General features: G+C 43.3%; 1 protein-coding gene across 8 annotated transcripts in view; it reads right to left on the minus strand.

Moving 5' to 3' along the window:
• Zranb3 (zinc finger RANBP2-type containing 3) overlaps window positions 1-12,268 on the minus strand; it is a 144,825-nt gene that overhangs the window by 37,371 nt on the left and 95,186 nt on the right. For all 8 annotated transcript variants that reach the window (XM_052200483.1, XM_052200485.1, XM_052200490.1 and 5 more), the window contains 3 exons: window positions 8,603-8,722; window positions 4,980-5,099; window positions 949-1,128 (listed from right to left, as the gene is read on the minus strand). In XM_052200483.1, the coding sequence (XP_052056443.1) occupies window positions 949-1,128; window positions 4,980-5,099; window positions 8,603-8,722 (420 nt within the window). The remainder of the gene's footprint in view (window positions 1-948; window positions 1,129-4,979; window positions 5,100-8,602; window positions 8,723-12,268) is intronic.

A 12,268-nucleotide genomic window follows, 5' to 3' on the forward strand; every position in this document is an offset into this window, starting at 1 on the left:
AGCTTCTGTCGAGCTGACATAAACCCAGCTAGCACAGTACCTCACAAATGAGATCACTGCCTTACAAAGGAGAACATGAGGACCCAACAAGAAGTCCTGCCCAAGTTGACCACACTGGCTCCCTGATGGCACGTCGTATTCTCCAGAACCAGGAGGAACACGATCCCATTTATTATGCACCACCATGGTAATAGCATTTGTTACAGCATCCCGAATGACTAGAAAATCCTGCTCTTACCCAGGCCTCTTCTATAAGCATCCTTCAGTGCTGGGAAAAAGAGACAGCTGAGGAGAGGGTACAGGCTGTATTCTGGTAACAATTAAAAATGCAAGAATCTTTTTGGAAAGCATTCAGTGTGTCTAAGGTTAGGTTCTGGTGACCCCAGCCTTGCTTCTGAAGCAGTGGACTTGGTCGAGAAAGCCCTTACAAAGCGCATGTGAGCCGCAAGCAAGTCAGAGTTCAGTCTCAGCACATGAGAAAGCTGGGAAGAATAAAACAGCAATGCAAAAAGGCTTTCATGGTAGCTAGAGATAGCCTGGGAGTTAAAAGTTCTTGCAGAAGACCCAAGGTTGGTTCCCTGGACCCACAAGCCCTGTAACTCCAGCTCCAGGGGACCTGAAGCCTTTGTCTGGCCCCTCTGGACACCTGCACTCATGTATAAAACCCCCCATGTAGACATGCAAACACAAAGCTAAAAATGAATCTTTTTTTCAAAAAATGACAAGAGAAAGGGCTTGGAAGAAAACCAGCCGTGCTTAGAAAGTGGTGCCTTGGTGTGGTGGAGGATGGCAGGAGTTGAAGTCCTGACTGAGTCCCTTACGATCGTAATCTCTACTGTGGTATCTTGGTATACTTCTTAGCCTCTGCTCGCACACATCAAAACTCAGCCTCCTAATTCATGCAGTGCACAGACTACATTAAAGACGGAGTTAAAACTCCAGCACTACCTTTCGGTTCAGCATTGCCCACATCAGGCTGTCCAGAGTTCCGTTTGCAATAAGGTAGTGAATATTCACAGAACTGCACTGTCCGATCCGGTGTGCACGGTCTTCCGCTTGCTTGATATGTCCGGGGTCCCAGTACAACTCAGCAAAGACAACGTGACTTGCAGCAGTAAACGTTAAACCCTAGCAAAACAAAGGGAGTGAGGCGCAAACAAGCTGAACACGAGTCATACATGTAGCACGAGACTTTCACGTAGTAAGACAGCCTTCCTGAACACACATAAGGAGAGGAAACAAGGGTTCTAGTCAGCTTTAACTGTCAACTTGATAGCTTAGTGTCATCTAGAAGGGAGTGGACAACTGAGGGACTGCTCAGGCTAGCCTGGTCTGAGGCATGTCTGTGGGGGGTCACCTTGATTGTTAATTGATATAAGAGAGCTCAGCACCATTCCCTGGGCAGGGGGTTCTGGGCTTTGTCTGAAAGCTAGCTGCGCTTGAGTGGCTGAGGCAGTGAACAGCGTTTCTGCTTCAAGTCCTGCTTGAGTCCCTGGACTGACTCTCCTCAATGATGGATTGTAACCTATAGGCTGAAATGAATCCTTCCTTCCTCTAAATTGCTTCTGGTCAAAGTGTTTTTATTACAGCAACAGAGATGAAACTAGTACACTAAAAAAGTTTTTTAAAAGTAAGTCATTTATCTGAAGACAAACTAGGAAGATTTAACTCATGACCAACAAATGAAGATTACTTATTTCAAGATACTCAAGTGAACTAACTACAGGAAACCATATCTGAAAGACATTTCAATAGGCAGGTTGATGGGTACTGCATATACAAACAAAACCACATTATCCTCTGATGAAGAGTTAGACTCACTCTCTTGCTGGAAAACCTGACATTATAAAAGAGACTACAATTTGTAAAGCATGGTATCCATGGCAACCAGGCATCAAGCATTGACAAGTTCTTCATTTAATTCAAACCACTTGCTAGAAAGTGTGAGAAGCATGTGTTCGTGCGCAGTGTCCTCCCGTGCAACCTCCCAGGCGATTACGCCCAGCCCCTAAAGTTAGTGCTTCCTGCCTCAGTGAGTCATGCAGCCGCTGCATTCTCTGTGAGCCTGGCTTTCGCATGAACTTGAAATACTGTGGCAGAAAAGCATTAAGCCTTGTTTAATAACCAGTATATGAAACCCAGCCAGCTGCTCAGATGAATGTGTGTCAAGCTGCAGCACTTCTAGCATTGGGGGCTGGGTGAGCTTTTGAAACATGCACGACAGTGGGATGTAGAGCCAATGGTGTGGGAGTGAAAGGGAAGTCTGCCTGGCTTTAGAAATACGGTTTAATCCATGTTGTTCATAGGCACTGGAGCTTCTGTGAGGAAGGCATTTTTGAGAGTGTTACACTATTAGATTTACTTTAACTTAAAGTATTTTGTGTTATAACAAAAACATATGATCATTCATTAAAAAGGGCAACAAATTCCTTGAAAATTAACCACCTCATAAAACGGCTTAGAAGTAATAAAAACCAGGATAGAACTAAACACAATATTAAACTTGTGGTGCTACTTAGGACCCCAGAGCCTTATTAGAACCCTGAAAAAATAAGTAGTATTAGCAGAGGGATACTGTAAAAAGCATTTACAGGGCCAGGAAGACAGATCAGTCAGGGAAATGCTGCCTTGCAAATGTGAGGACCTGAGCTCTTTTCTCAGGACCCACATCAAAAGCTGAGTGTGGGGATGTGCACTTACAATCTTAGCACTCAGGAGGTAGAGATGGGCAGGTTCCTGGGACCCACTGCTAGACAGCCTAGCTAACAGGCAAGCCCCAGGTCTCAGTAAGAGACTTACATTCTAAGGAAGAGTCAATCTATAATGTGAGATGTTTCCTTTGTCCTATCGAGGATCAGTCTTGGCATATACAAGTGTTGACTTATGTAACAGCCTCAGGAACAACCTTGAATAAAGTATCAGTGCCCTAAAATTCTTAATTTCAAGATGTCATTTACTTTCAATCATGTTTTAAGCTTTCCTGTCTGGTTTCATCTTACGGAAACATTGACTCCATTTCTAATTTCAGGTTCTTGGTATAATTGTCTATGGCTGGAATACTCTGATACATGTTAGATTTTAGGACCTTTAATCCAATATAAGGAAGTGCTGAGAAAACTCCTAGTAGGTCCCTAAGCTGTTTCATCCTCGTAATTTCTCTACATAAAGAATTTTCTAGGCCTCACTAGCTGGGTAAAAACTGGTCTTGATATACCAGGAATATGCCAGGAACTACCATTCCCCCTGCCTCAATGTTAAATGGCCTGATTTAGATAGACATTAACATCAAAATATTTTAGAATAAGGCAGAAGTCCAAAGGGTCCTTTTTAACATAGTATGACTACAACTGCCACTAATTTATAAAACATCTGCTTTTCTCAGACATTTTAAACATGACACCTGACTGTTAGTGGCAACCTGGTCTGTGATGGTTTCCCTGAGAATGGCCCCCATAGCTTATATATTTGAGTACCTGGTCCCTAGCTGGCAGAACTGCTTGGAAAAGGGAGGAGCTTGAAAAGGCCATGCCATTCCCACCTAAGTTCTTTCTTGTGCTTGCGGATCAAGATGTAAGATGTAAGCTGCTCCCAGCTCCTGCCGTGGCACCACGCCTGCCTGCTGGCTCCCTGCCATCATGGTCTGGAACTCTAGCCCTCTGCAACCATAAGCCCAAATTAAATGCCCTCCCCACCAATTTTATAAACTGTCTTGGTCATTTGAGGGAAGAATGTGAGCTGCCCTCCTAGATAGAAGATCCTTTCTGGAGGCCGGGTGTGGTGGTGCAAGCCTTTAATCCCCCACCCCACCCCCAGCGTTTAGGAGGCAGAGACAGGTGGACTGGCCAGCCGGGCTTACAGAGAAATAAAAAGCAAAATTCTGGAAGAAGCCAGATGTGGTGGGACATGCCTTTAATCCCAGCAATCTGAGAGGTAGAGACAGGTAGATCTCTGTGAGCCCAAGGCCAGCCTGGTCTACAAAGTAAGTTCCAGAGAGAAAATAAAATGAGACCGTATTTCAAGAATCAAGCAAACAATCAAGCAAACACACAAACCAGACCAACCCAAAATACCTGAAAAGATGTGGTCCTAAGGACTCTGTGCAGCTATTACTGTGCAGACTGAAAGACTCCACATGAGAAAATTACATTAATTAATCAATGGTGCGTGTGCATGTACAGAAGTCAGAGGACAACCTGAGTTAGTTGTTTTGGTTAGGATGGCCACTGGTAGGCTGGTCTGTTCCCAACGGCTGACTCCTCACATGCACATGGGCAGCACTAATCAGACTCAGTGGGTTACTTAAAAAAAAGGGGGGGGGGGGCGGAATGAAGTTGGGAGGGAAAAGTGCTGGAGGAGGGTGAAAGATGCCGGAAAAAAGGGGTAAGGACTGTGCCGACTAAGACACTTCTATGAAATTTTCAAAGGGTAAAAACAAGAGGCTTCCTTCCATTGTATTTTCTTTCTTTCTTTTTTTTTTTATAATTTATTTGCATTTCAAAGGATTTCCCCTTTTCTAGTCCCCCCCCACTCCCCGAAAGTCCCGTAAGCCCCCTTCTCTTCCCCTGTCCTCCCTCCCACCCCTTCCCAGTTCCCCGTTCTGGTTTTGCCGAATACTGTTTCACTGAGTCTTCCATTGTATTTTCTAGTACTCTTAAGTAGAAAGAATATGAGATGGCTCAGCGGTTAAGAGCACCGAAGACTCTTCTGGAGGTCATGAGTTCAAATCCCAGCAACCACATGGTGGCTCACAACCACCTGTAATGAGAAACAAATAAAAAACCTATGGGCCGGAGTGAGTGGGGGCCGAATGAGTGGGGGCCAGAGCAAGAGGGAGAAGGGAAAGGGGGGAAAAAAGCAGAAAGAATACGTACTATAATAGACATCCAGATACAAAGTGACAATTGTATAAAACCAAGATAGAGTTAAGGGGCTTTTTGTTATATCATGATACTTATCAAACACAGACTTGAATCTCTTACCTGGCCAGCAGCCTGAATGCTCAGGATAGCCACACGAGTATCGGGGTCCTTCTGAAACTGATTAACCAGATGGATTCTCTCTGAAGATGGAACACTTCCATCGATCCTGATGTAACGAGACTAGCATCAAGAAGGGAAATAGCAAAATTAGACAAGTCCTATGCAGCCTTATTTTATATATTTTGTAATTTAATTTTATAGTCATATAAAGATGCAAACTGGTTAGAATGGTATACCAGCAACTATTACACAGTAGGAATCTCAATAACATATACCAATTTCTTAAATAAAAGTTTTATTATTGAGTGTGCATGCGCACATACATGTGTGCACATGCATGAGTGCCATGGTACATATATGGAAATTAGAGGAAAACTTTCAGGGGCTGTTTCTCTCCTTCTACCATATGGTTTTCAGAGACTAAAGTCAAGTTATCAGGGACTGGTACAAGTCCCTGATAGTGATGGTGACAAGGTCTTTTACCTGCTCAACAATGTTGCCCACCTGTTTTTGACTTTTTAACCTACCTGAAGATAGGCTCTATGTTTAATGCATCTTAATACCACTGTGGTATTTTGAATGAGGATGGTCCCCACAGACTCAAATAGCTGAACGCTAGGTCCCCAGTTGGTGTAACTGTTTGAGGACTGGGGTGTGGCCATGTTGAAGGTAATGTGTCACTGGGGTGTGGTTTGGAGGTTTCACAAGCCCATGGCATTCCCAGTTAGCTCTCTCCTTGCCTCAGGGTTGCTGCCTCAACACGTACCTTCTTGTCGACTGCTTGAGCCATGCCTGCCTGCCGCTATGCTCCACGCTATGATGGGCACAGACTCGGCACCCTCTGACACCATAAGCCCAATACTCTTTTTTTTTTTCCTGTAAGTTGCTTTGGTCATGGTATCTTCATGCAGCAATAGAAAAGTAACATAGACAACCAACAGTGCCAGAAACAATTGCTTTTATGCAACAGAAGCTGTATAAATAATTTTTTAATTAAGCAAATATTTCTTCAGCAACATGCTATGGAAGTTAATTCCTAACCTTTAGGCAGTCAGTAAGAGTAACTAACTTTAGGCTCACAGGATGAGTTTCTGCAATGTAAAATCAAAACCAGATGAACGAGAAAAGAGAGATGATTTTGCTCAGGATTAGGGAGATAAAGAGAGTGGTACGTGTATTTCCGAAATATAACCAGATATTAACTGGGAAGTAACGTTCTAAATCTGCCATTCAGGATGTCTTTTTTTCTCACATTATTAAACTTAAAAGAACCAAGAGATGATTGTATCTGCTGAAGTGAGGAAAGAAAGCACCCACGCACACCTTTAGAAAATGGAGAATCATTAAGTGTTAAACTGAACAGACATTGTCTTCACGAACAATTTAAGCTGTGAAAAGAGTCTTGTGTTAGAAAATAACTAAAAAGAACTAACTCAACCTCATAAAAATAAGTTAAACCCCAAATTTCAACTTATCTCATTCAAATAAGTATAGATTCTATGAAAAAGAAATCACCTAAAAGTTAGGAAATAGGAATATTTACTTTAAAAGAAGACTATCCAAGTATCATTAAATAACTCATTTTCTTTTTAAGCCTGTGTACCTGTCGCTGTGTGTGAGTGCAGGCCAGTGTCTGCCACCGTGTGGACGTGGCCTTCGGACAGCAACCCGAGGCAGCGCTGGCCCATGCCGTCCACCTGGTTTGAGGCAGGCTGTCTAGTCTTTACGCTGTGTGCCACAGGCTCGTAGCCCACGAGTGGTCAAGCATCCTCCTGTCTCTGCTCCATCTCAGGACAGGAGTACTGGGACTGCAGACATGAACCACACTCAGTTCTTCCCTCATGCACAGCAAGCATTTGACTCTCCGTGTCTGCTCTCCAGCCTGAAATGACTAACTTTTTTCACAAAGCACACACAACCTGGCTAATGACTGTATCCTTACAGATTATAAAATCCTCTCAGGATCCTTCTAAACAAAACACATGGTTAGAGTAGGGAAAGGGGGAGAAATAGAAATCCCTCTCTCTCTACAAATACATTTGTAACTCTGTGAGGCTGAGTGAGATTCCAATCCATCAGCACAACGGATGAGAGGAAAACAAGTGGGCCAGTGCACCTGGATCAGAATCTAGGAATTTTAACATAAAATAAATTCAGAATAGAAAAAGAATTTTGTGATGGTTTGTATAAGCTCATCCCAGGGAGTGGCACCATTAGGTGTAGCCTTGTTAGAGGAAGTGTGTCACTGTGGGGATGGGTTTGGAGAACTTCCTTCTAGATACCTGAGCATGCACAGTTTGTTCCTGGCTTCCTTTGGATAAAGATGTAGAACTCTCAGCTTCTCCTGCACCATGCCTGCCTGGATGCTGCCATGCTTCTGCCTTGATGACAATGGACTGAACTTCTGAACCTGTAAGCCAGCCCCAATTAAATGTTTTCTTTTGTAAAACTTGCCTTGGTGATGGTATCTGTTCACAGCAGTAAAAGGCCAAGTAAGACAAAGATGAATCTATCTTTTTATTTTGTCAATGATTTAAAAATTAGTTGTAAGGTTATTGAAGTCTTTTTCAGAGCGTGGATATCTATGAAAAGGGGCCTTTTACATTATGCCATCACACTGTGCTGTGTCTCTGAAGAAGACACCAGAGGACAGGAACATACTGGTTAATGCCTAGCCTGGCTTAGTCCTGACACTGAGAACAATGACCTGTGCTGGCTGCACTGCTCCCATGTACAAGACCACACTACTTGCCACAAATATTTTATAGCTGCCTCTGAACACCTGTGCAAGCCCTAAGCACTCACAGGACAAATGGCAGGTAAAACTTTGAAATGGACAGTGGGAGACACAGTCACTGATGTGAATCCTGGAAACTGAGGTGGACCTGAGGATTCAGGGAGGCTCTCCGACCTCGTGGCTATGGCCTAGTTACCTGGACTGGCCAACCACACGGGCCGTGCACTTGACTGCATCTTCACTCCCTCTTCCTGACAATTTTCCATGGAAAATATGGTCTGAGAGTTTAAAGGGTTTGATAACTTGGGGGTAGTGGTTTTCACTGGATTTGTTCTTCTCCCTTAGCCACACCTGGGTCGTGCTGGGGTTGTGCTGTTCTTATGTGCTATCTGCATGAACAGGGAGGGAGTTCCCTTTATGGCTGTCAAGACAGAATATCCTTTGTTTCTTTTTGGTTTTTTTTTTTGCTTTGTTTTGTTTTTTCAAGACAGGGTTTCTCTGTGTAGCCCTGGCTGTCCTGGAACTCACTCTGTAGACCAGGCTGGCCTCGAACTCAGAAATCCACCTGCCTCTGCCTTCCAAGTGCTGGGATTAAAGGCGTGCGCCACCACTGCCCAAGACAGAATATCCTTAATTAACTCAGATAATGAACAGAGGAAATTTTTAAGATTGATATAAAGAAGAAAAAAATACCTCATCGTAATACTATAAAATTACTAAAATTTGTAAGAAAATAATTAATGAATTGTTAATATAATCATGTATTTTAGAAACATTATCCAAGGAAGGTTAAAAATATACAAATAAACCATGAGACTGAAAGTGACATTCAGTATAGTGAGAATATGCATTCTATGAATTACTTCACGGAAACATTACCACATACCTTGCTTTCGATGGCGGCTTCTGTGCAAGCTTGGAGCATACTGAGATGGTGAGCAAAGACCAGAAACTTAAGTGAGTCGTTCTGAAGCAACATCTTAATATAGTCCTTCACTGCACCCGCCTAAGTAGCAAAAGTCACATGTTATTAACATCAAAGTTTTTATTAAAGCACCATGCCACTTTTAATAAAGGAAAAAATAAAAAAGCTCCTGATCCCAGCAAGTCTCTTCAGAGACACACATCTGTGGGCTCTGGCTAATCTTTCTCTAGGCAGTCTACCAAAGTGGAACCTGCACATATAAGGGACTTGTGGAAACGCTATCTGAGTATGTATGTCCACTGTTGTTTTAATTGCTATAACAAGACACCTCAGAGAAATCAATTGAAAGCATGGAGAATTTCCTTTGGTGGCGAGTTTCCTGTCAACAGCTGGCCAGTTCTGAGTTCTGGGACGCAGAACCTCACACAGGCAACTTGCAGGGGAGGATGCTGCTCGTCTCACTGCAGCTATGCAGCAGGGGTGAAGGCAGCATGGACTGGAGATAACCTTTCAGGATGCACTTCTGTGATGCACCTTTCAGCGAGGCTCTAACCACTTACTCCACACCACTTCCCAATAATACCACCAAGTAACGAGTCTAGGAGCAAGTCCGACCACTGATGAGACCAGTACCGGTCTGATCTGATGAAGTCCTCAAAGCCCAAGGTTAGCAGGAAAGCCCATATGTAGCACAGGGGCACTGGGGTACTTCAGATTGAAACAACACAGGGGGGATAAGGGAGAGAGGAGAAATGACGGGTGGGTAAGGGCAGAATGTACTATTGTTTAGAAGATAGTTCTTAAAATAATTTCACGTGAATACAAAGGGATTAAGGAGAAAAGGGGAGAAAATGAAAGACTTTAAAGAAGACTAAGGCTGATGTTTAAGGATGAAGAAAACTTGGCTCACATTCTTGAGCTGAGCTAGTGAGGCAGGTGTGGGGAAAGGCAGGTAGAGAAGCAGATGGAGGCCAGGCGAAACGGGAAATTACTTGCTTCCAGGATGGAGAAGTGTGCTGGCTAGTTTTATGTCAACTCGATACAAGCTAGAGTTATTTGGGAAGAGAGACTCCCAACTGAGAAAATGTCCTCAAAATACAGGCTTGTAGATGAGTCTATAGGGCATTTATTGATCAGTGATTGATGGAGGAGGGTCTAGCTTGTGGTGGGTGGCACCAGGCCCGGGCTGGCTGTCCTGGGCTCTATAAGAGAGCAGGCTGAGCAAGCCATGAGGAGCAACGCCCTTCCTTGGTCTCTGCATCAGCTCCTGCCTGCAGGTTCCCGCCTTGACCTTCCTAGATGATGGACTTAGACGTTGTTAGGTTTTCCTCTTCAAGATGCTTTTGGTCAAGTGTTATTAAAGCCACAGAAATCATAATAAAACAAGAGTGCTCTGGAAGAACCTGAAGTGACAGGCTCAAGAATACCAGGCTCAAGAGGGATGTCTAAGAGACTATAATGAAATGGAGAAACTGAAGTAGAAAGAATAAAAAAAAAAAAAAATACAAATTAACAATGAATGGGCATTCTTAGCTAAAGTTCCAAGTTATCCAGAAAGAGTAAGACATAAAGATGGGATGACTTAAATTTAAAATATAAATACACTAACTCTTGTTAACACTAATTACTGGCTTGATTGTGGTGGTATAGGCCTGCAACTCCTGGAGACTGAGACAAGGAAGATTACAAGTTTAAGACCAGCCTAGACTACTTAGCCTGGGCGCAAGGATAAAAAAATAAAGATGAGGGGTTGGGGCTGGAAAAATGGGTCAATGGTTAAGGTTGAGTGTTTGCTCTTCCAAAGGACTCAAGGACTCAAGTTCAGTTACCAGCACCTACATTGTGTGGCTCACAACTGCCTACAATTTCAGGGGATCTGATGCCATCTATGGTCCCCACAGGCACCTGAATGCATGCACATATGTGTATACATACATACATACATGCACACATACAAACACACACATACATACATACATACAAATAAAGATAAATGTTTTAATAACAGAAATTTGGTTACTAAGAAATTTTGGATAAAGATGGCAGGCTGAACTCATTCAACCCTTATTCCCTGTTAGTCTAAGAATAGCAAAGGACACAAGAGGCAAGAGCAAACTCTACGGAAGCTAAGAAGTACATGATGCCTGACAACTGATTCTGCAAGCTGACCCCATGGAATGCACAGGAGTATCTGCTTTCCGCTGCAGTCATGTACAAGGCCCAGGAGGGATAGGGCAAAGGGAGCTAGAACAGAGCAGCCAAGACAAGGCAGCGGGGAGGGTTGCACCCAAGTCTGTGCCTCACCCTGTCTACAGGTTCTAGGCCACACACAGATACCCCACACCCCGGCAGCACACTGGAGACACAGTCTTCAGATGAGTGAGGCAGAGCTTGTTTGGGGAAATGGAGTCCTGGACTGAGAGCAAGCAGTATGGTGTGAAGGCATGCTTAAGGAAGACACTGGGCAAACAATCTCCACCACAACAGTTATGAATGGCAGGGCCTGGGAGCAGGCGTTAGGTTATGAGGGTTCTATACTCATGAATGAATGATGTGATTTATGCAAAACCTGGAGGCCACAGGCCATCTTTTATTCTCTCCACTCTATTGCTCTTTGCCTTCTGCTGTGGGAAAAGGCAGCATAAAGGCCTTCATCAGATGCTGGCACCTTGATACTGGACTGCCCAGCCTCCAGAATTGTCAGTTTTCATAGTTTATAACCTTTCATTGTTTACAAAAGTTCCAGTCTCCAGTATTCTGTTATAGAAGAAGCACACAATAGAATTAGGGAGTGGGCATAATGCAGAAAATTGTGATGATTAAATTAAAGTTATATTAATAGGTACTGAAGGACTGTGTATATAGTTCACTGATAAAGCACACACTTGCCTAGTGTATACCAATTTCTAGGTTTTATATTTAGCAGGAAGGAAGGGAGGAAGGAAAGAGAGAAAGGGCAGAGGGAGGGAATGAATGAAGATAGGAGGAAGAATAGAGGAGGAGGAGGAGGAAGAAAAGCAGGAAAAAGAGGGTAAAGGAAGAAGAGGGGAAGGAAGAAGAAAGAAAATAGAAGGAGGGGTGGGGAAGGAGGAAAAAAGTGGGGGCAAGAGAGGGGGAAGAAAAGGACAAGGAGAGGAAGGGGAGACAGAAGGGAACCAGGAGAGAAAAAACCGGAGGATGGCGAATTTGGAAGTTACTAACTCGGAAGGAAATGAAATGAGTTGCAGAGGAAAGAAAACCCGATAAATGGGAACAAAGATGTAATCGAGGCATTCTGGTGTGCTACCACACAGCAAGAGGCTGTGCTCGACGTAGGGTGTGTTTCAAAAAAGCTAGATCCAGGAGAATAAATTCTAAATGTTTCACCACAAAGAAAGACTAACAAGGCACTATATGTTTACCCTGAATTAAACATTCCATATTATATTAATATATCACATGCATTAAAAAAATAAACCAACAGTATATCCCATGGTTCACCTGCAAGTTTTTAAAACATGGATTTAATAACAAATGTAGTCAATACTGATCAGGGCAAAATTAGCATAATTTAAAAATTTAGGAAAATGATATCACTTGAATGGGAGAAAGGGAATGAGACTGTTATGTACCTAGAGGGGCCCAGAG

This window comes from Apodemus sylvaticus, chromosome 12, assembly GCF_947179515.1.
Source record: "Apodemus sylvaticus chromosome 12, mApoSyl1.1, whole genome shotgun sequence".
NCBI classification, from domain to species: domain Eukaryota; kingdom Metazoa; phylum Chordata; class Mammalia; order Rodentia; family Muridae; genus Apodemus; species Apodemus sylvaticus.